This window comes from Hypanus sabinus, chromosome 3, assembly GCF_030144855.1.
Source record: "Hypanus sabinus isolate sHypSab1 chromosome 3, sHypSab1.hap1, whole genome shotgun sequence".
NCBI classification, from domain to species: Eukaryota; Metazoa; Chordata; class Chondrichthyes; order Myliobatiformes; family Dasyatidae; genus Hypanus; species Hypanus sabinus.
In genome coordinates this window covers 156,262,056-156,286,685 of record NC_082708.1, presented here as the reverse complement: position 1 = coordinate 156,286,685, position 24,630 = coordinate 156,262,056, and the positions used below count along the sequence as shown (strand labels likewise).

Below are 24,630 nucleotides of genomic sequence, written 5' to 3'. Positions count from 1 at the left end.
TAATAGTTTGGCACAGACTGGATGGTCTGAAGATGTTTCTGCGCTGCAGTGTTCTATGACTGTTGATGGTAAGGTTGCCACGTATAGTTCAGTTTGCCACTTGCAGATGCTTCACACCTCCCGTGATCCAGGTTTGATCTTGTCTGTGTGGAGTTCACACATCCTCTCCATGATTCTGAGAGCTTTGCTTCCGTTCCTTCCCTTCCCACATCTCAAAACTGTTTCCTGCAGGTGAATTAGCCACTGTAAATGACCCCCTTGTGTAGGTTAATGGCAAAAGTTGAGTTGATGAGTATGTGTGAGAAATAAGAAGTAAGAGGGGCCCAGGAAAGAAAGAACAAGGGTAAATGGGACAGTGTTCCTGGAAGCTAGCATGCACTGAATGGCTAAATGACCTCCTTCTGAATAACTTAACTTTGAGGCATTTGTGACCTCTTAGATGAGATTTTAAGCTACAATCCTCTTTGGAGGTAAAATGTTCCATGAAGCTACATCAGAAAGGAATTGGAAGGCTATACCAAGTGTGGCGGCCAATAGTTATACAGATTGAAACTCTGATCAGACATTACACATTTTCAATCTGAAGTTTATACCTATGATAATTAGGTGATTCTAACTTTACTAACCTATAGCCAATTAACCTACCAATGCAACTTCTGCAACTTTAGCCAAGTATTTCCTACTTTGAGGAAGTTTGGGTTATGGAGCGTTTCAGAATCCTTCCTTGATCTGGAGCACTTCCTCCTGCTCAGAGAAAGATGAATTGGGCAATTTTTCTAATTCTAACTGTCTGTGTTCCAGCATGGTCAAATCCAAAGGATGCCAAACTCGAAGTTCAGCTTGCACCTCCAATCAGAAACTCAAAGCAAGAAAATCAATTTGCAGTTAGAACTGCTGGATACACTCTGGTAGAGCATCACTGTGCTACATACTGCCTCCAAAATTGATTTTAACAACTTCAATGTAATGAATTTTGGTCCAGACGATATCACACTGACATTTGTCTCAAGTTTACCACAACTATCTGGAGACAACTGCCCTGACCAGGGGGTGGCAAACCAATGCATGTGAAAAGAATTTGTTGCAGTGCCGCCCCTCGGTTCTTTAAACCCCACTCATATCAATAAAACACAATGATTATCTTTACTGCCAAACTAAGCAACAAATGAATTTTTACAACCGGGAGTAGAGAGATGTTTACACAGGAACATCTTGGTACCAACTAAAGTTGTGAGAATGTGTGACGTCAGATGATAAGCTTTGTGAACCTCGCAAACCTGTTGTACACACCAGTATTTGGATAATGAATGGTTGGGCCAGTTGGCATTGGTTCTGCTCTGCTGACACTTTTCTCTTCTGATGGTTAGTGATTATTGGATAGTCAGTGATAATGATGGTAAATACTGTCTGTACTTTAATGCTTCTATGAATATTTATTTTTCAATTTTCTTTTTAGAAGACAAATGTTAATTTTTGAACAGGTTTTCTAAAGTGCTTCATTTATTTCAATCTGTCTTTCTTATACCTTTATTAATAGTAGAACAATGAATACTGGCAAATAAGCTGATCCTTTTTCCTTTCAAAGTTCCTAATTATTTTTACTAATTCATTAATCAATGATGATCTCTGCTCAAAGAATCTTTGGGCACACACTCTCAAAAGGGTTCATCACCGCTGTCCTAGACAATTACTTGGGCATTATTACATTTCTGATTTATTATTCATTTATTGTATTACAACCATTACTGCAATTCAAAAGTACTTCATTGACTGTAAATCATTTTGGGTTGGCCTATTCTTGTAGAGGGTGCTTTGCAAATGAAAGCTTTATCTTGAGGAGTAATTTAAAGGAAAACAGAAAAAAACGAATGCCTTCTGGAATTATACAAAGGTTGCTGTGGAGTACAACTATCCAGGATGTTGTTGAGCCAAATGATATGTTTTTGCGCTGCTGATACTATGCAATATAATACACACAGAGGGGATTCATTCTTACATCCATTTAAAATTTGCTTAAACACACTCAGCTAAGGATTGAAATATCTTAAACTCAACTGGAACAGCAAGCTTCCATCTGGAAATTATTGCTCCTTTCACCCAGAATTTCAACAAATACCTCTACAATAACACAGTTCATCTTTCTGACTAAAAGTTGGAGATTGCTTAACTGATGATTCCATTCAAAAGCTGGCTAATATTTTCAAGGCATCAAAGCTGCCTGAAATTCTTCCAAATAGTGTAGGTAAATCTTAACCCTCTGATCTTCTTTCTGAATAAGCCCTACAATTCTCCGGTACGCTCTCACGTATTACTCATCCATGACACACAGCCCCTTGAACAAGTTTTTGGACTTTTTAATGAGTCTCTGATGCCATCATCTGCAATAGCTTGTATTTGGGTAATTGAGATCGAATCAGAGTTATATAGCATGAAATAGACCCTTTGGCCCAACTCTTCTGTGCTGATCAAATTGATTATCTGAGCTGGTCCTGTTCCTCCTTCACTTGGCCATCTCACCATAAACTTTTCCTATTTATGAAGCTAAATGTATTTCAAAGCCCCAAAACTTTACAACGTTCTTTTAATTGGCCAGTGGGATGTGGACATCACTGATAATGCCAGCATTTATTATCCAACACAACTTTTCCATCAATAAAACTGCCTGCAGTGCGTTACTCCAAATTTGTTCATATGTTCACAGTGTCACGATAGATCACAGTACTTTTTAAAGCATGTCAAATTGGAATTACAAGGCTTCAGCAAATGCCAATCTCAAATACACTTCAGAGAAAAGTGATGCATGGAGGGAAGGTACTTGAATGGTCACTTGATAATGATTTCCCCTAAAATGGGAAAATCCAAATCCCTGATTAAATCACCATGACGGAGGCACACCCTTTTCACTGCAAAGAGTCGCATGCAAGCCTCAAACAGCAAAGAACCTGTGTATACAAAAAAAGCTCCAAGCATGGTAAAGCTTTGAACATGAAATAAGGGTGTGGGAGCGGAACAGTATTATCCAATACCCTGCCAACCCAGGTCAACAAAGATCGTCTGAGCACTTTAATTAGATGTAGCTATTTGCCAGATTTCTGTTTTGCTGGTTTACTTAGTTCTTAGTTTATTTTGTTGTCATATGGAGAATAATTGAATTCTTTGCTTGTATGAAGCTGACATAATAAACTTTACACACAGCAAAAATAATAAATACAGTGATGAAAATACAGAGCACGAAGCAGCATGACAGATTAAATATTAGAAGTTGATTAGTTTTAGTCATCATATGTACATTGGAACATCGAAACATACAGTGAATTTGTTGTTTGCATCAACGCCCGACGCAGCCCAAGATCCATTAAGGGAAGCCCACAAGTGCCAACAGGCTTCCGGCTCCAAAATAGCATGCCCACAACTTATTAACCCTTGGAATGTGGGATGAAAACAAAGCACATGGTCACGGGGAGAATGTACAAACTCCTTAAAACCGAGGTGGGAACTGAACCCCGACCTTGCATGTAGCGATGTAAAATGTTACACTAATCGCCATGCGACCGTGCTGCCAATTACTAATACAGAACTGGAGTATTCTAGAAAGAAATGCTGAAGTGACAATGGAATACGTGAGAGAGACAGAAATAAAATTCAGAGAATGTGGCAGCATCACTGGGACGTGAAAGGTGTGATTGGTTCAGAAGTTTGACTGCAGAGGGGAAGAGCTGTTCTTATAGCTGCACATTTCAAGCTCAAATACCTTCTGAAGCAAAAGGGGCTTGGTGGCAGGTACCTGTTTTGGAACTATGAGCCTCCTATAATCAGCACACTGTGAGGATACCGTAGCACCACAGTAGCACAGTAATTAACATGACATTATTACAGCTCAGGAACTTCCGGCAAGATGGCGCCAGAGTCCCACGGCAAAATCTTGCACGGATTGCAAAACTGCTGGATACTCTTCTAAATAGACTTCTTTCTTCCTCTGAACTGCCATTAATTGCAGCCCATAGTTTCCCTTTTATGAATGTACTTTTGGGCCATCTGAATGACATGATGCTTTTGCGATCTCCCGGAGTTTTGGCAGGTGGTGCAGCTACGGGTGTCACTGGGGGAGTATGCTGTATTGATTCCTAATGGGGAACACAAACCCGTGGTCAGTGCCATTACTCCGTGCCAATAAAAAGTCGAGAAGATTAATCCAGCGCGGATGAAAGCAGAAAACGAGCGGGTGTTCAGTGCTAGCTGCTTGCGTTTGACCGGACTCCCTCTCACTGCTGCCAGCAGAAGATGCAGGGATACAATGTCAGCATTCATTTCAAGAGGTCTAGAATACAAGAGGAGGGATGCAATGCTGAGGCTTTATAAGGCACTGGTGAAGCCTCACCTAGAGTATTGTGAACGGTTTTGAGTTCCTTACCTAAGAAAATATGTGCTGGCATTGGAGAGGGTTCAGAGGAGATTTACAAGGATGATTCTGGGAATGAAAGGGTTATCTTATGAGGAACGTTTGAAGGCTCTGGGTCTGTACTCAATGGAACTTAGAAGGATGAGGGGGGATCTCATCGAAACCTTCCAAACGTTGAAAGGCCTAGACAGAGTAGGTGAGAAAGGATGTTTCCCATGGTGGGTTAGTCTAGGACGGGGGTCGGCAACCTGCGGCTCCCGAGCCATTTGTGGCTCTTTCACCTCTGTGCTGCGGCTCCCTGTGGCTTTGGGAAATAATTGGTCAGTATTTAATTAAAATGTATTTTATGTTAGTTTGTTAGCTTTTGAAATGTAATTCTAAATTTGAAGATTATGGTGATCTTGTACAATCTAAGTGTGGCGACATCCGAAACGGCTCACAATTAGCCAGCATTCCGGCTAAGGGAGATAGCCTACGGGGGTTTGTGAGTACGCGTCTTTTGCAGCATCTGCGTCCATGGGGGCTGGGTTGAGAGAGGCTTAAAAGCAAGGCTGTTTAGTTCGAATAAAGCTATCTTTGACTGCAGTTTACTGACACCGCTACAACGTGTTTTTATCGCTGGCTGTCCAGACGGAAGGTGCTGAAACGCTTTGTCGCGTGTCTGGAAGAAGTGAAAACTTTCCTGGGCAGCAAAGGGCTCACCTTTCCTGAGCTGGAACAGCCAGAGTGGCTGGAAAAGCTACACTTCATGGTAGACATGACAGCGCACCTGAACACGCTGAACACAGCTCTTCAGGGGTAAGGACGTACAGCCCTGCACATGTTGGAGGATGTTTTGGCATTCGAGCGCAAGTTGACAGTGCTTGCCAGAGATTTACAGAAAGGCACTTTGTCTCACTTCCCCAATTTGAGAGAGTTCAAACAAGGTCACGACATGATAATTTCGGAGTATTTACATTCTGCAATCATCGCAATGCAAACATCGTTTGGGAAACGCTTCTCTGAGTTCAGAGAGGAAAAAAACACATTATCCTTCCCGGTCACTCCCTTAAGCATCGATCCTTCCCTACTGAATACGACTGCATTGGCAGGTGTGAGTCAACCTGATCTTGAGATGGAACTGGCCGACATAGCCGACAAAGACATATGGGTGTCCAAGTTTAGACGCTTGACAGCAGACCTTGAAGATGTTGCCCGTCAGAAGGCCGTTCTTGCTCAGAAACACAAATGGAGTGATATTGAAAACCTTCCAAAACCGGACAAACTTGTGTTCGAAACATTTATGTAAACATTAAAAAGTATGCGCTTTGAGTCCTGTCGATCTTTGGATCCACATATGTAAGTGAGCAGGTGTTCTCCAACATGAACTTTATTAAAAACAAACATCGCGCATGCCTCACAGATGACAGCTTGCGATCCTGTGTAAAGATGAAGGTGACGTCATACAGCCCTGATGTGCAGACGCTGTGCGCTGAGGTCCAGGAGCAGAAATCCCATTAACCAAGTATGATAAATATTTTAATTGCCTATTATTTTATGTGTATTCATATTTTTTCATTGTTCAGTGAAATAGTCCTTTTATTTTTCAGGTTGACAGCTGGCTGATGTTATTTTTGGTTTGCTGCTGGCGGAAAATTTAAGTTCGGCGTTTTTCATAAATACAAGAAGGACTCAAATAGACATTGAGTATTTTACTTTAAAGTAACTTTCAACCCAACGTCTTTTTTTCGGAGTTCAAAATGTTTTTGTTGCATGCAGAAATGTAATTTCGTTTTCTCTGCAGGAGTTCATCAATTTCATAAATGCAACACATTATAGTTTGTTTATACATAGCATAAAGGCAAAAAAAACGTTGTATGCAGTGTTATTTCATTTTAAATGTCAAACGGGTTTTGCGGCTCCCAGTGTTTTCTTTTCTGTGGGAAACGGGTCCAAGTGGCTCTTTCAGTGGTAAAGGTTGCTGACCCCTGGTCTAGGACAAAAGAGCATAGCCTCAGGATAGAGAGGCATCCATTTAAAACAGAGATAAGGAGAAATTTCTTTAGCCAGAGGTGGTGAACTTGTGGAATTTGTTACCATTGGCAGTTGTGGAGGCCAGGTTGTTGGGTGTATTTAAGGCAGAACTTGAAAGTGTCTTGATTGGACATGGCGTTAATGGTCACGGGGAGAAGGCCAGGTAGTGGGAGTGAGGAAGGGAAAAAGGATCAGTCATGATTGAATGGTGGAGCAGACTCAATAGGAGCCTATTTCTGCTCTTAATTCTTATCGTGTGGAGTCCAAGCTGCAAGGTTTGATTGCCTTGGCGACTCGTGGAGTGGACTCACTTTAGGCTGCATTTTGACGTTTAATGTCCTCGGCACAGAAAGCACTTCACTATTTGCGCGATTTGCTCAAGGCGCTTCGGTGTGGAACTGGATCTGCACTGTGACCTGTAGCCATCGACACAGCAATGAACTAACTGACTCAGTGGCTGTGGCTGCACCCATCGGCTCCTGGACCACCTGCACTTGGCCGTGGACTCTCTTTTGGGAGATGTTTAATGGTCTGTGCGCAGTTGTTCGCCTGGATGGAAGGTCGTGACAAGCCTGTGATGGACTGAGACTGTTTTAACACTTACTGCAGTTAAGGTTTCAGTTTTCCTGGTTGATTTGGTGCAACTTCTACAGAAACTTACCCCCAAGATCTTCCTTTGGCACCGGGCACAATCAGGGGCAAAGAACTGCTCGTAGCACTTCTCACAGTACACGGATCCTTTCTCTTCCACAAACCCAATGTGGGCGAGCGATAGGCGACAGTAGGCGCAGGTAAACTCTTCCGGGTGCCACGAGCGGCCCATGGCCACCAGAAATGGGCCCCTGTCGTAGCAAACAGGAAGCGAACGTTAAAGCAAGTAACTCCAACAATGTAAACAAGAGAAAATTAGAAGATGCTGGATTTCCAAGCAGCACACACAAAATGCGGGAGGAACTCAGCAGGCCAGGCTGAATGGTCTTGACCTAAAACGTCGACTGTACTCTTTTCCATAGATGCTGCCTGGCTTGCTGAGTAACCCCTACATTGTAGCCCCCTCTACTGCTCCCATTCATAGAACAGGCCCTTCACCCCACAATGTCTGTTCTAGCATGCCAGTCAAAACTAATCCCATCTGCTTTCACAAGTTCTATACCTCTTCATTCCCTGCCAATACTCGTGTCTATCTAAATGCTTCTTAAACATGGCTACTATGTCTGGTTCTACCACCTGTACTGGCAGCACACTCCTGGAACCTACCACTCTCTGTATTAAAAAAATTTGCTTTGTAATTTGCCTCTAATTTGCATCTTCAAACAGATCAGCTGTAATTTTAAAAAAAGCCTTCCCTGCCCACTGTCAACAGACAGCACCATTTGTGTCATTCAGTCTCCTGAGCACAATAGAAGAATTAGCTTTCTGGTATAACTGAGAAGAAAGCAGACGACAAAGAGATAGGAAAATTAGCCCATTCATGCTTCAAGCTACTTAAACCTTGTTCCATACACCTCTAAAGGAAACTACCAAGCTGGAATCAAGAATCAAATATTAATTAGTCTGCATTACATTTACAAGGGCTAATCTGTTAATTGTTCATCTAAATACGTTAGTTTAAATGCTCCATCCATTATTCAATAAATGCCTTGTAAATTGCAACCCTTGTCCACTGGCTTTATTTCTTCAGAGCGTCTTCCAAAAATAGAAGCATTGTATTCACATACAAAAAGCGTAATGTCATGCAATTGTTTTAGTTGCAGGATAATATGGGAAGCAATAAATAAGGAGTAACCTTGGGAAAGGATGCTGCGTTGGAGGATGTTGTGTAAAAATGTGTGTGATTGCACACTGTACACAATACTGGACCCACAATGGATGCACAGTATGTAAACAAATTGGAGCTGTTCAGTAAAGATTTATTAGGAGCAGGGATAGTTAGCAAGTTGTTCGAAGTTATTAAGTCTGCAGATGATACAGAAGTTGGCATTGTAGATAGTAATAAGTGTAGGACTCCCAGCACCAGTAACAGTGGTGCTAACTGTTCAGGCTAACAAAACGGCTTCTCTGTATTGTTATAATGAAATGGCTTCTCTGTAACGCTGTAATGGGATTCTGTGTCTGGTATGTTTGGGTTATGGCTACCGATAAGGGGGAAAATAACCAATGGAGAATTGTTATGCTATCTTGTATGTGTGAGCTGAGTGGAGTTCGTGGTCTTTCTCGGGAGGAGAGCGAGGAGGACGGAAGTGTGAAGAGCGGACAGCAGTTCCAGAGTGATGGATACCGAACGTTGCGGTGGTTCGGACGGTGGCCGAAGGCTCAGAAGGTTGTTGTGGATGGAACCAGAGGCGTGAGCTCCAACGTATTAAAATATTACATGCACAAACTGATAAATTTATTTATTTGGTGCCTTTAGATTATCTGTTTCTGCTAACCCATCACTAAGGGATAGCTATAAAGTTGCAATTATTTACTCGCTTTTGGGTGTACTGTCTGGTATTTGTATTGCGAGCGTGTACTGGGGGGTGGGGGTGGGGGCATTACTCCATATTTACACCGAAGTATTGCTCTATTGGCAGGGCGACGGCAGTTCACCCTAGGCAAACGGGGGCCAACTGGAGGCATGGAGGCTACATAAGGTTCTCCTAGTGCTACATCAAAATACAATTCAGATGGAGTAAACATCTGAAGAAGGGTCTCAGCCTGAAATGTCGACTGTTTACTTTTCCCCATAGATGCTGAGTTCCTCCAGCATTTTGTGCATGTTGCTTTGGATTCCCAGCCTCTCCAGATTTTGTGTTTGTAAATCAGATGAATAGTTGAGAAAAATGTTGGTAGGTGGAACTTAATCTCGAGAAATGCAAACTGCCACACAGGAAGAGGGCTTGTACAGTAAATGCTACGGCACAAAGGAACGTTGATCAACAGAGCGACTGAGGGATTTGTCCACACTTCCCTGAAAGTAGCAACATAGGTTAATGAGGGGAAGGAGGAAACTGGGGTGCTTGCCCTCACACAATGGGGCATAGGATATCGAGTTGGAACAAAACACTGATCAGGCTGCACTTGGGAGTATTATGTGTAGTGCTCAGATAGTGCATTGAGACCACAGTGGCAAAGCGTTATGCAGCAGGTAGGAAAGAATTTCCAACCATTATATCTACTGTAACCAAACCCAGAGAAGCTTCGGGAAACCAGGACAGATGAGTAGATTAGCCAGCTAGCACAATTTAATAAATTATCAAATGCTGACTTGCACATGTGTGGAATGCTAATCCCATGAATGGCTTTCAGCACTGAACTAGACCCATTTGGCACACAGGATTACAAATTAGTTTTCCAGTGTGACCTGACTTTATAGAAATTGGTTTAATGTGCAAGCTGATTCAATTCTCTGCTGACTGCCGTTCAGCATCAGAAAGGGTGAAGTATGAATTCGCTGAAATGGTTCTTTTCAAACTGGCTGCTCCTCTTTCAGTCCGTGAGTGACACTATTTATTTTGCTGTGGGAGCAAAGGCAGCTTTGTTTAATTGAGGCATGTTGTATTAATTACACCAATTTGTAATGATCTAGAACTTGTGGGCAAACTCTGGTTTTGCTTCAATTCCACTTAAAAGATTTATCTTAAAGTCCAGGTTAGATTACTTTGTTCACATCAACAGATGTACATGCCATAGGGACAGGAGGAGACCATTCAACCCCTTAAACATATTTTCATTGAATTACCTATCTTCTTCACTCCATGTACCTTAATCCTTTTGGTTGAAGTGCAAGTCTTCAGGGCTCGAGGGTAACAAGTGACCTGTTCCCCTTCAGGGTTGAAAGTTCCACCCAAATCCAGAAGGATCTGGGCTCCACTTTCTACACTCTGCCCTGTTCTTCCCCCACCTCCCACCAGCCAGTCAACATAGAACAGTACAGCATAGTATGAGCCCTTCAGTCCACCCCTTCCGACCTATGTCGCCCATAACCTCCATTTTCCTTCCATCTAGCTACAAGTCTTAAATGGCCCGATTGTATCAGCCTCAACTGACATCGTTGACAATGCATTCCAAACACCCGCCATTCTCTGTATTAAAAAAAGATCTGACATCTCCACTAAATTTTCCTGCGCTCAACTTAAATGAATGTCCTCTGGTACTGGCCACTGCTGCCCTGGGAAAATGAAACTGGCTGTCCAATCTTCCCCTGCCTTTCATATAATTTTATAGACCTGTATCAAATCACGTCTCATCCTTCTGTTCCTCCATACTGCTAAGAGTCATGTCATTACAGCCTAGCATAGAAACACCAAAGCTCTTGAATGGAAAATCCTAAAAAAATGTAGTGGATACGGCCCAGTCCATCACGGGCAAAGCCCTCCCCACCACTGAGCACATCAAAATGAAGAGTGGTTCATTTGGATCTCTTACTGGTTCAAATACAGATATCTTCACACTTTCCTGCTGATATGATTTATTAATAGCTTTCTTTGTAATTCAATCTTTCTATCTATAGTCCCTGTGACACTACCTATCCGTGGGCCATTGCTTTGTTGTTTGGTAACAAATAAGCATTAAAACAACAGAGAGAAACGTGTAACTAAGTTTACCCATCAGTTGTAAATCTAGATAAAAATGTTAAAGGAATGATTTACTAACTCAGTTCTACACACTCTAATGCAGCTCCAGTCAGAACTGAGGCACAATGCTTGATCTGTCCACTCCACATATTACTGCCATTGCTTAACTATTTTAGATTGTAAGGGAAAGGACTTTAGTGCTGTGTCCTTCTGAAAGTGACGTGCAGTAGCTGTTTGACTCTCGAGTGGAAACGGGATGGAATCACCAACCTCAAACATTAGCCCATGATGCAAGGTCATTGACCTGTTCTTCCCCATTGACGCTGCCCGACCTGCTCAGCATGTCTTGTTTTCATTTCCTTTTGGCCACAGCATCTCCTGGACACTGTAGTGCAGTTTTCTGTGATTGGTTTGTGTGTGTATACCTACAAGTTCTCTTATCCTCACTGGGGCAACGCAGAGCCAATGGGGAGCAGCTAGAATACACATAACTCGCTTCATCACACAGCACCTCTGCACTGATGTACTGCATTGCGTTATACACATTTCCATACACTGCACTGCTATCATAACTATTTCATACTTCCACCTCATTTACCATTTTAAACCCTCTGTAAGTGTTTGGATTCTCTTGTTTCTCACAAAGGAAAAAGTCATTGGCATCACATCCATTTATTCTCATCAGTGGACCCTGTTTATTTTTTCCATTCTCTCACATCACTTTTCAATAAAGCCTTGAGTATCTCTTGTGGGAGTTAAGTGATTTAGATGTACACTTCCAATTCCCAACTTCACAAACATACTTCGATTGCTGATCCAATCACCAATTCCCACATGTTGGATTTGTTAGCTGGTGCTAACTCACCACCTCTGTCACAATGTTTAAAATGTCTGTCTCTGTGGTTTGAGTCATAATTTCACTTCTGTTTCAACTACCTCGCCGAATTTAACTCCTGCACGTGTTGAGTCTTCCACAGACCGCTAACTCAACAGCAACATAACCTGTTGCGGAATGCAGAGCATCATTTTTCCACGTGGTGTGGAGAAAGGCCACTTGACCCACCCAGTCTACATCTGCTCTCAGAGCAATGCAGTTCCATAAGATATAGGAGCAGATTATGGACTTCAGGAAGGAGAAGACGGGAGAACACACACCAATCATCTTTGAATGGTCAGCAGCTTCAAGTTTCTGAACTCTGTTCTCCCAGATCTGGGCCCACCATATTGCGGTAATTATGATAAAGGCATGCTAGCGACGCATCATCAAAGACTCTAGCAAATTCTTTCTGGTTACATCACCGTCTGCCATGGAGGCACCAATGCACAAGATCATAGGAATCACAGGTGGATTGTAGACTCATTCAGCTCCATCACAGGTACAAACAACTCCACTATCGAGAGCAGCTTCCAAAAGTGAAGCCCCAAGAAAACTGCGTCCATCATTAAGGATCCTCACAAACTGGGACATGCTGTCTTCTCATTGCCACTATCAAGGTGGAAGTATAGGAGGCTGAAAACCTAACCTCAGTGCTTTAGGAACAGCTTCTTCCCCTCTACCATCAGGTTTCTGAACAGTCCATTAACTCATGAACACTTCCTTACAATTTCTTTTGCACTATTTATTTCTATTGTAACATTGTGCCTGCACTATACTGCTGCCACAGAACAACAGATCTCACAACTTATGTCAATGATGGCATAAGTCACTTCAGGCTCGAAGGGCCGAATGGCCTACTCCTGCACCTATTTTCTATGTTTCTATTTGAATTCATGTAAATAGCACTGGAGGAACTCAGTAGGTCAGGCAGCATCTATGGAGAGAAATGGGCAGTCGGTGTTTTGGAGCGAGACGCTTCTGCTGGACTGAAAACAAAAGGGGGACATGATGAGTTTAAGTAGGTGGGGAGAAGGCATGGAGCAAGAACTGGAGTTGTTTTAGCACTCTGGTGTCGGACATGCAAATCACCATGTGCTTCATCACATTTCATTTCATAAAGAGTTCAAATATAAACAAACTAAATTACCACTTGGATTGGAGAGTGGTTTGGACAATTATAGACAGGCTGTGCTAACTGATCAGGCTCAGCGTGATAAGCTCAGATTGTTCTTTCATCTGTTTGGGCACTGAAATACAGTTCTCAAGTTATTATGAGTCATGAGAAAATAAGAAATAGACTACTCAGTGCTTGTGCATACTTTACGATTCATAAAGTCATTGAGTTCTAGAGCAGGGAAAGAGACTTTATGATCCAACTGGCCCATGCTAACCAAAATGGCTGTCTACGCTAGTCCCATTTGCCCACATTTGGCTTATAACCCTCTTAGCATTTTCTATCCCATCCAAAAATCTTTTAAATGTTGCTACAATTCCTGCCTCAAAAATGCGTGGCCTCACCAAAGTCTTGTAGAATTGCAATGCAATGTTCTAATTCTTATAATTAGTATCCTGACTGATGAATGGCAGCATGCCAAATGCCTTCTTTACCACCCTGTCTTCCTGTGATGCAATTTTCAGGGAACAATGTAATTGTATCCTCAAGTTCTTCTGTTGTACAATGCTCCCCCAGTGCTCTACCATCCTACCCTAGTTTGACTTTATAAAATACAACTCCTCATACTTAACTGGATTGATTAGCATTTGCCTTTCCTCCAACCACTTTCCAAGCAGATCAAGATCCCACTGCAAGTTCTGATGGTCTTTTAATAGATCATGGGAAACTTTTTGCTTCTGCACCGACCCCTATATTCCTGAATATCTGAAATCTATGGATGGATTGAAAATGTGTTCAGTGATCGACTCTCCAAAGACTTTGTGTGCAGAATTCCAAAGTTTCACTCCTATTGGATGACACATTTCTTCTTGTGTTTGCCCTGAATGGAATATCCTTTACTTTTGAAGCTGGTTCTGATGACGAACCACATGCTGATTCATACGTCTGATACCAGAGTTCTGAACATCAATCCTGTCTAATCTCAGCAGCCTCCCATCCATTTCAACAATACCTTCTGCCTCTTACCTAATAACTAAGTTGCAATGGGCACACATTGGTGTCCTGTTCCCAGCAGGGATGTGTTCAGCCATTTGAACCAGTGTGTTATCATCTTGCAGGGGTGGCTTCTCCACCGTAGTGCTGGGCACCTTCGCGTTGGATGTGGAATTGGCAGGAGAGACATGTGCAGTCGGCAGTGTAATCTTGGAGACGCTGTTCACTGCAGGAGAAAGACAAAAATTATTTTTTTCCCCTCTTGCAATGAAAATTGAACAATACCTGAAAAAGAACAAGCTGAGCTTTTCTCTGTTAGTTCAGTGCATCGATGCAGACTAGGCCTTTACTCTTTGGAATGTGTGGAATGCGGAAGAATGAGGGCCAGCCTCATAGAGGCATTTAAAATTTGAGAGATCTCCATGAGGTGGCTGGTAACAGTCCTTTCTCTAGAGTAGGGGAGTCCAAACTCCGGGCATAAGTCCAGGGTGAGAGGAAAAGGATTTAAAGGGACCTGAGGGACAATTGTTCTATGTACAGGGTGTTGAATATAGGGAGTAGGCAGCCAGAAGATGTAGTTAAGGTAGGTACAGTAGAGACACTTGGGTGAGTACATGAAGGATTGGGGCTCAGAGGGATATGGGCTGAATGCAGAAAATCTGGTCAAGCTGAGCCCAATTGTCAGCACAGAAAGGTTGGGCCGAAAGACCTCTATCCATGCAGCAATGCTCTACAATTCTATGTGGCAATAATAAACCCATTTCAATTCCAGATCTTGTAATGTGAGATAGCCAGTAACCAGTTCGTATACACCAATTCCCATAAGTTGGCTGTGAAAGCCCAGAACTTAATGAGTCGTTGCTCTTAACCTGGCTTAGGTCTTTAATTCACCACTTACCTGCCATCAAATGGCTCCCTATAGCAGGGATGCCTTCATAACAGGTTAAATAAAAGAACTTGGCAGGGCCGGTACCTTTAGGAATAACTGGAACCTTTATCAAGCCAACCCAAATGAAATGCTGCAAGTTACAATGAGTTCTAATAAACGTGAGACACAAGAGACTGCAGATGTCGGAATCTGCAATCCAGCTGTACTTTTCCCCCCTCCAGAGGTGCTGCCCGACTTGCTGAGCTCCTCTAGCACGTTGTATGTTACTATAGTGTAAATCGGTAAGTGGCTTCTAGCATAGCAACTAACCCATAAACTCCCGGGTGGAAACCTAGTATTGAACATAAAGGGTAAAGGTGGAATGGCACAGAGCTCGTGTGAGACACTGAAACCTGACACAGCATGCACTGCTATTAATTAGAAACAGTATCGCACCTGCACTCAGATGGGATACAAGGAGGGCTCATCCACAAATCTGTCCAGGTAGAACTTAAAAAATTAAAAGGTGCTATCATACCAGATTATACTCCAGACCTTCCAATGGCCACCAGGACACTGAAGAACAGATATGCATGCAAATTAGGGAAAGGCGTGAAAACAACAAGGTTGTAATAATGGGCAACTTCAACTTCACTTATATAGTCTGGGATATATTTAGTGCAAGAGTTTAGACAGACAAGAATTTGCTCATTATCTCCAGGAGGGTTTCTTAAATCAATATGTAGATAGTCAAACAAGAGAAGGAGCTATAGAATGAGCCTGGTCAGGTAGCTGACCTTTCAGTGGGAGAAAAGTCAAGGAAAAGTAATCACAAGTCCTTAAGTTGTAAGGTAACTATAGCTGTTTCTGTGCAGGTCCACATCTACATGTGAAGGGTGTTTAAATACTAACTGCATGGGACACACATGTTCCAGTAAGATGAAAGAATAAGGATGGCAAGATAGGGGAACTTTAGATGTGGAGATACGTGATGAAATTAGTCAAAATAAAACAAGAAACTTCATTAGTTACCTCCTTTACCTAATAATGCAGTCACTGTGTTCCTCTGCCACATGAAAGTGTAGGAAATGGAACAATATGGATTTTGTGTAGGCAGAAGGGATGAGTTTAGTTGGGTACTTGATCACGAACTTATTTGTCTGTCATAACATCATCGGCCAAAAGGCTGGTTCCTGTGACTTACTGATCTATGTTATATGCCAGTGCAAGAGGATTACCTCACTCTACGTAAAGACAGTACAAGTAGGGAAGAGATTGTAAGAAAAAAAGTTAAACATGATTCCTCCTTGGTACGTGAAACAAAGTGGAAGTCTGTAAGACACGCTGGTGTTAGGTTGGAGTTGGGTTGTTTTGATAGAGTGCAAAAGAACCAAAGCAACGTTTTGAGGGCATAAGTCTACTGCCATAATAGTGGAAGATGGTGAGAAACATGCTTTTCATGGGAAGCAGAGATCATTTTGCAGGTGTACCAGTGTAAGAAGTTTTCAAGGGTAAAAAAGAAGCACCTTCTTGGTGCAGGCAGAGAGAATTTTGCCCAAGGCTAGACGACGGCAGGTGGCTAGTGCTGACATAGGGAACAGTACTTTGAGAAAGCCAAGGTATGTCAAGTCAGACCTGGACATTGGCAGAGAAAGACAAACAGACAGAGAGGCTACATGAAAGTCTGTTAGCATACCGTAGATCAGCTCATTTAGAAGACGTGTTATTTTGATTTTTGTACTGCTACCACTGTGGAGATTCGTTTCTTTCTTTCTGTATTACATTTGTGCTAGTTCTAATAAAGAGTATTCCTGACACCTTGAACACACGTGTTGTCTTGTTTGTTTGTAAATGCCCAGATCTGAGCCAGGAAAGAACAAAAAGAATTTTTAAATAATTTTTCTTTACAGAGATAACGGGGAATGATAGGATATAAGAAATGGTACAAGAACAATGGAAATTTTGGAGTGAGGAGCATTTGATCCAGGATAAGTGTCTGCCCATTGATGTCAAACTTGTAATAAAGGAAGCCCTGTGAATTTTTTCCAGTGTAGTTCTGGTCTTGCTGCGGTGACTACTCAGTGAACTGACTTAGTTTCAAACAGTGGAAACTATGGATCCACAGACTATTAGCTGCCAAAGGTTTCACCCACAGTTTCCAACCTTCACTGTCAGCAGAAGCAATTAAGTATGTTAATTTATTTAAATATAGAACGGTATCTGTTATGAAAATTTATTGAAATAAACTTCATTCCTTTGTAAGGAAACGCAACTTTATTCATATTAATGAGCCTGCATTAAATTTGCCAGTCATATAACCATATAACCATAACAGCACGGAAACAGGCCATCTCGGCCCTTCCAGTCTGCGCCGAACGCTTACTCTCACCTAGTCCCACTGACTTGCACTCAGCCCATAACCCTCTATTCCTTTCCTGTCCATATACCTATCCAATTTTACTTTAAATGACAATATCGAACCTGCCTCTACCACTTCTACTGGAAGCTCGTTCCACACAACTACCACTCTCTGAGTAAAGAAATTCCCCCTCATGTTACCCTTAAACTTTTGCCCCCTAATTCTCAACTCATGTCCTCTTGTTGAATCTCCCCTACTCTCAATGGAAAAAGCCTATCCACGTCAACTCTATCTATCCCCCTCATAATTTTAGATACCTCTATCAAGTCCCCCCTCAACTTTCTACGCTCCAAAGAATAAAGACCTAACTTGTTCAACTTTTCCCTGTAACTTCGGTGCTGAAACCCAGGTAACATTCTAGTAAATCTTCTCTGTACTCTCTCTATTTTGTTAACATCTTTCCTATAATTCAGCAAAAGATTGAAGGTGTGTCAAGTCATTTGGCTCATTATGTTCTAGAAAGCCCCCAGACTTGGTGCTGCGCCTGGTTGCAGCAAGATAATGGGATGCAAAACTGTCTAACCTGCAGCACTTTCTGTACTTCTTGGCTAGTGTACAGATGAACAGGTCCCATGTACAGGCAGACAGCAGGTGTTACACATACTGACATGCACACTGGCCAGAGAAACCCTCCACAGAAGTGAGCACAATCCACCCAATTTTTAGTGTCAGCGTAAAACATTCTGCCCTGAACCATACATCTTGGGCAAAATTTTTGACTGTTTTGCACCATGGCCCCAGAGGAATGCTGTCTCATTTAGCTGTATCCACGTGTGGCTTGAATGATAATTAAACTTGATTTGATTTGATTTTTGATTGATTTGAAATGGCCCATTTCTGTGCAATAATCTTCACAGACTTCTCAAAGTCCAATTTGTTGCCAAATAAAACAGAGATCAGTAAAGCACTGGACAGACCATTGTGTTTTAAGAATTATGAGCAAAAAAAAATTGGATCTTGCAAAAAGCTACTAAACTGAGGTATGGCAAATTATGATAGGATAAGATAAGGGGCATTGACTGGGAGTAGCTGCTGTCAGACACGTTCACAGCTAACATGCCAGCAGTTGTTTAAAGACAAGCTGATCGGAGTTCAGAATCACCATGCATTGAGGTGAATGAGTCCCCAAGGCCTGATGACATATAACCCAGAATATTCCCGGAGGACTGGAGAACGTTGTGCCTTTGTTAAAGAATGGAATTTGAGATAATCCAGGTAATTATAGGTCAGTGAGCATCACAGCATCATAATAAACAATAAACATGTGATAATTTGGAAGCTACATTTTTCAGTGTGGGGGAATAAATGGAAATGGCTCGTTGATAGTCGCTGGGCTGAAGGACCTGTTTCTGTACTGTATGTCTCTGTCATTTCGAGATGATGAAACTACTGGATGCTTGCCCAATCTGGATGACCAATGACCTTTTTAGATGAAAATCTGTCAAACCTTGTCCCATCTTGCTTATGCACAACTCTGGACCCACAGCCATGATCGAATCGTCAATGCTTTGAAATGGTGTGGACACTCAGTTCCAGGCTACTAAGGATGGGGACCGAGTCCTTTCATTCCTGCTCCAAATTAAAAGATTCTCAAATTGCCAAGGCAATCAATGGACACTTTGTGGAGAAAGAGTTGTTCAAAATAAAGTATTGTTTTGCCGTTCCCGTAGTTTTAAGAACAGTTTGTACTGAAACTAAGAATTTTCTTGAGAGTCCAAGCCTACCAAATGATCAGCAAGTAAACTTTAGCATCTGTTTGCTCACAGTGCAGTCTATTCAAAAATCAGCATTATGTTAGTTGTAATACATTTTCAGTTATTGATAAAGAATCTTGCTAATTATGCAGTCATAATTAACATGGTTGTAAATGTTGTTCACTACCCTGACGATTCTAGTAATAACACTAATTACAAGAGTTCAATTTGAGGCTTCCATTAAAACTCTGATATTCCATTAGAACCACCATCAGAAAGAACACACTTCACAATAGTCCATTGTCCAAATGCATAATGATTTCAAGAGCATCAAGTTAACCCTTGCTTTGCTCTCACAGTACTACCCATTTGCCTTCATCAATAAAGACATAAAATGCAGAAATACTTTCTTAGAAGGTAAGGAGGTTTGGCATGTCAATGAATGCTCTAACAAACCTCTACGGATGTACTACTGAAAGTATCCTGGCCAGCTGCATCATGGTCTGGCAAGGCAACTCAGAAGTGCAAGAAATGAGAAGCTGCAGAGAGTACTGGGATCAGCCCAATATATCACGGGTGTATCCCTCCCTACTGTCAGAGGTATCTACATGAAGTGCTGCCTCAAGGAAACATCTAACATATCTAAGATCTCCAGCATTCAGGCCATGCCAGCTTCTTGTAGCTGCCATCCAGCATGATGGTCTGAAGCCTGAAGTCTCACTCTACCAGGTTCAAGAGCAGCAACTTCTCTTAAGTTATTCAGTTCTTGAACTGACCCACACAGATCTAATTACCACCTCAACTCTTCCACTATTTTGTACTATAATGAACTTTTTTATCTTCTAATCGTATTCTTCCTTGCGTAATTCATATTTATCTCATGAATGTTGAGTATCTAATGTTACGTGCCTGCGATGCTGCTGAAAGTAGTTTACCATTGCAGCTGTGCGTGTACATATGACATTAAACTGGACTTTACTTTGAAATACTCCAAACTTTAGGCCGGATCTCTGGGAAGAGACAAAGTCAATATTTAAGGGTTGAAGGTCCTTTGTCAGAACTGGAAGGAGACAGAACAAACAAGAGAAAATCTGCAGCTGCTGAAAATCCAAGCAACACACACAAAATGCTGAAGGAACTCAGCAGGCCAGAGAGCGTCTATGGAAAAGAGGGAACAATTGATGTTTCAGGCCAAGATCCTTCATCAAGACTGGAGAAAAAAAAATGATGAGGTGGGATGAAGGGTTTTGGCCCAAAACGTCGTTATTACCTCCTCCCACAGATGCTGTCTGGCCTGCTGAGTTCTGCCAGCATTTCGTGTTTTTTTATTTATTTCCAGCATCTGCAGATTCACTCGTGTTGCTGATGAGGTGGGTGGAGGGTAGGAAGAAGTACAAGGTAGTAGATAATAGGTGAAACTGTGAGAGGGGGAGGGGTGAAGTAAAGAGCTGGGAAGTTGACTGGTGAAAGAGAAAAAGGGCTGGAGGAGGGGGAATCTGATTAGAGAGGAGAAAGACATGGAAGAAAGGGAAAGGGGGAGGGGCAGCACCAGAGGGAGGTGATGGACACGTAAGGAGATAAGGTGAGAGAGGGAAATGGGAATGGGGAGAGGGGTGTGAAGGAGAGGGGTGGGGGGCATTATTGGAAGTTCAAGAAACCAACGTTCATTCCATCAGGTTGAAGGCTACCTAGACAGAACTCAAGGTGCTGCTCCTCCAACCAGAGTGGGCTCATCGCAGCAGTAGAGGCGGCCTTGGACTGAAATGTTGGAATGGGAATGGGTGACCTCTCGAAGATCCCACTTTTTCTGGCGCACAGAGCATAGGCGCTCAGCGAAGCGGTCTCCCAATCTACCCTGCTCACCCGGAAGGACTGTTTGGGGCCCTGAATGGTGGTGAGGGAGGAGGTGTAGGAGACAAAACAAAGCCTTTAAGCTGCAGGCATGGTGGGAAGACTCTGAGGGGATAAAACTGGGGTTACCATGGGAAGTTGAAGCAATGCTTCTCTTCCCTAAAGTGCAGCTGAGTATTTCCTGTATTTTAATGTTATTTCAGACTTCTAGCTTGTGTTTTTTTCACTCTTTCCTTCATTGCTCTATTCTCTGGATAAGCTTGGTTAATTAACTACTTCCTCATCTCACATGAGAGTGCAATTGAACTGCATCAACAGAAGCTACCCCAAACAGCATCAGCCATAGTACAATGAGTGGCACCCTTTGCTCCGAGTCCAAAGATTGTTGGGTCAATTCCTACTCCAGAGATTCAATGCAGAAACCTTGCTTGGTAGCCCCATATTGCTGCCTGGATTTAAAGGTATATGTTATAAGGAGAGATTTGACTGAGGTTTATAAAATTATGTGAGGCATGGATAGACAGCCAGAATCTTTTTTCTCCAGGATGGAAATCTAGTGGCTCTCAATTAAGGTTAAAAGGGAAAATGTTCAAAGGAGATGTGTAGAACCAACTTTTACACAAAGGGTGGAGGTGCCTGGATGTTGATGGAGGCAAAAATAATACAGCCATTGTAGAAGCTCTTAAATAAGCACGTGGATGTGCAAAGAATGGAGGGATATGGACATTATACAGCCAGGAAGTATTAGTTTATTTAGGCTTTTAAATAGTTTGGCACAACATTGTGTGGTAAAGGGCATATTCCTGTGCTGTACTGTTCTCTGTTCCAATAAACTATATTTACTGAGTTTAAATGGCAGTGGATTTAATGCAGACAAGTGTGAAGTGTTGCAATTCGGGAGGACACGCTAGAGTAGGACTTACACTGTGATTGGTAGGGCACTGCCAAGAGTAGAAGAAGAGAGTGTTCTGGGAACATAATTCCTTGAAAGTGGTGTCATAGTTAGATAAGGTTGCAAAGAGAGCTTTTGGCACATGGCCTCCAGAAACCAAACAACAGAATACAGGAGTTGGGATGTTATGTTGAAGTTGTAAAAGACATTGGTGAGGCACAAATTGGGAGTAGTGTGTGCAGTTCTGATTACCTACCATAAGACCATGAGACATGGGAACAGAATTAGGTCAGTCTGCTGAATTATTATCCTTTTCAACCCCATTCTCCTGCCTTGTCCCCATAACCACGGACACCTGAGCAAATCAAGAACCTATCAATCTCCACTTTAAATGTACTCAGTGATTTGCCTTCAACAACCATCGGTGGCAATGAATTCCACAGATTCACTATCCTTTGGCTAAGGAAATTCCTCCTCATCTTTGTTCTAAATTGATGTCCTTCTATTCTGAGACTGTGCCCTCTGCCCAAAAGGCTGTATCCACTCTATCTAGGCTTTTTAATATTCAATATGTTTAACAAAATCCTTCCTCATTCTTCTAAAATCCAGCAAGTATAGGCCCAGAGCCATCAAAGGCTCCTCGTATGTTAACCCTTTCATTCCCAGAATTATTCTTGTTAATCTCCTCCAGACTCTCATCAATGTCAACACATCTTTTCTTAGATAAGGGCCTATCTATAGGAGAGACATAAATAAGATTGAAAGTGAACAAAGATAACGATCAAGGAAGATGCTCGACTTGAGGAGCTGAGATATAGGGCAAGTTTGAAAGGGTTAGGACTTTATTCCATAGAGCAAAGGAGAATGAGGGGAGATACGATAGAGGTATACAAAATTATGAGGGGCAATAGGTTAAATGCAAGCAGGCTTCTCTGCTGAGGTTGGATGAGACTAGAACTAGAGGTCATGGATTAATGGTGAAAGGTGACATGTTTAAGGGAACTTATTTCACTCAGATTGTGATGAGTGTGGGAACAAGCTTCCAGCAGAAGTGGTAGATCCAGGTTTGATTTCAATGTTTAAGAGAAATTTGGATAGGTACATGACTGGAGGGCAATGGTCCTGGTGCAGGTTAATGGGACTAGAAGAATAATAGTTCAGCATGGATTACAAGGGCCAAGTGGCCTCTTTCTGAGCTGCAGTTATGAACAACCTCACTAACTAGAAAACACTTTAGATGTAATAAGTTTTTGAAAACTATTGTACAATGTTTGAGATTCGTGCTTATAAGTAATTTTACAACAAGGTGGAACATGTTTTACCTGCTGAGTTTCCAGGTTGCCAAACAGTTGTCTTGGCTGCACCTGGGACTCCCGAGGGCTTGAAGGTTGGGCCAGATCCTGCAGCAGCAGGGGAGGTGCGGCAGACTCCACTGGACTTTGACATGGGCTTGACAGAGGCTGTTGCCGGGCCAATGGGTTGTAGAAGCTCAGGCTGCTCTCCACTGTAAAGGAATAGGAGAAATAGATTCTCAGTTCCTTCAACATCACTCCCACAGTACTGACTAAGCACAGTCATCAGCTTCCTACAGAAGTGGAAATTCCCACCCAGACCTTTTAAGTTTCAAGACTTACCAAACTTTTCTGTGAATGTGACAGTGCAACTAGCTTTTCACAGAACTGACCAGTGTCTCCCGCAGATGCACACAAGAAGCAGCCTGAGCTACCCACCTGCTTCAAACTGGCTTCAATTACACTGGTGCCCAAAAACAATGTGGTAAACTGCCTCAATGACTATCGTCCAGCGGCACTTACATCAACTGTGCTTTAAGGGGTTGGAGATGAAACATTTCAACTCCTGCCTGAGGAGCGACATGGATCCACACCACTGCCCCTACCGGCAAAGCAGGTCAACAGCAGATGCTATTTCACTGGTTATTCACTCAACCCTGGAACAAACATCAGGGTGCTCTTCACTGACTACAGATCTGCATTAAACACTTTCATCCCAACAAAACTAATCAATAACCTCCAAGATGCAAGCGTCAGAAGCCCCTTGTGCAAATGGATCCTTGATTTTCTCACTCGCAGTACCCAAACAGTTCAGATTGGCATCCCTGCCACAGTCTCCATCAGCACAGCTGTACAAGGCTGTGTGCATGGTCCCCTGCTCTACTTGTACACTTATGACTGTGAGGCCAAGCACAGCTCCAATGCTATATACGTTTGTTCACAGTACCGCTGCTGTCGGCCTTATCAAAAGTGGTGAAGAGTCAGGAGGAAGACTGAAAACCGACTGAGTTGTCCAACAACTACATCTCATTCAGTGCCAGCAAAACTAAACAGCTGATTGTGGAGGAAGCTGGACGTCCATGTGTTATCATTTCAGAGGGTCTGTCCTGAGTCGATCACTTAAATGCCATTACAAAGAAGGCACAGCAGAACCTTTATTTTCTTAGAAGTTTGCAAAGAAATGGCACGTTATCTAAAACTCTGACTAACTTCTATAGATGCAAGGTGGGGAGTATACCGACTGGTGGCATCGCTGTCTGGTTTGTAAACACCACTACCCTTGAATGGAAAAGCCTATAATAGGTAGTGGATACAGCCCAGTCCATCACAGGTAAACCACTGAGCACATACACAAGCAGCGCTGTTGCAGGAAAGCAGCAGCCATCATCAAGGACCCCCACCATTCAGGCCATGCTCTCTTCTCACTGTCGTCATCAGAAATGACGAGTGTGGGCCTCAAGTCCCACACCACCAGGTTCCAGAAGAGTTATTACCCCTCAACTATCAGGTACTTGAACCAGAGGGTATATCTTCACTCTCCCCAACACTCAAAAAACAATTCCACAATCTATTGGCTCACTTTTAAGGACTCTACAACTAATGTTCTAAATACTTATAGTTTATTTACTTATTAATATTATTGCTCTGGAACAGTCCTTGTAC

The 24,630-nt window shown here is 42.4% G+C and overlaps 1 protein-coding gene across 6 annotated transcripts in view; it reads right to left on the bottom strand.

The window, feature by feature from the left end:
* LOC132391796 (PDZ and LIM domain protein 5-like) overlaps window positions 1–24,630 on the bottom strand; it is a 249,478-nt gene that overhangs the window by 12,875 nt on the left and 211,973 nt on the right. For all 6 annotated transcript variants that reach the window (XM_059965424.1, XM_059965425.1, XM_059965423.1 and 3 more), the window contains exons 8-10: window positions 22,999–23,180; window positions 13,986–14,178; window positions 7,074–7,254 (exon numbers count right to left, since the gene is read on the bottom strand). In XM_059965424.1, coding sequence (XP_059821407.1) covers window positions 7,074–7,254; window positions 13,986–14,178; window positions 22,999–23,180 — 556 coding nt within the window. The remainder of the gene's footprint in view (window positions 1–7,073; window positions 7,255–13,985; window positions 14,179–22,998; window positions 23,181–24,630) is intronic.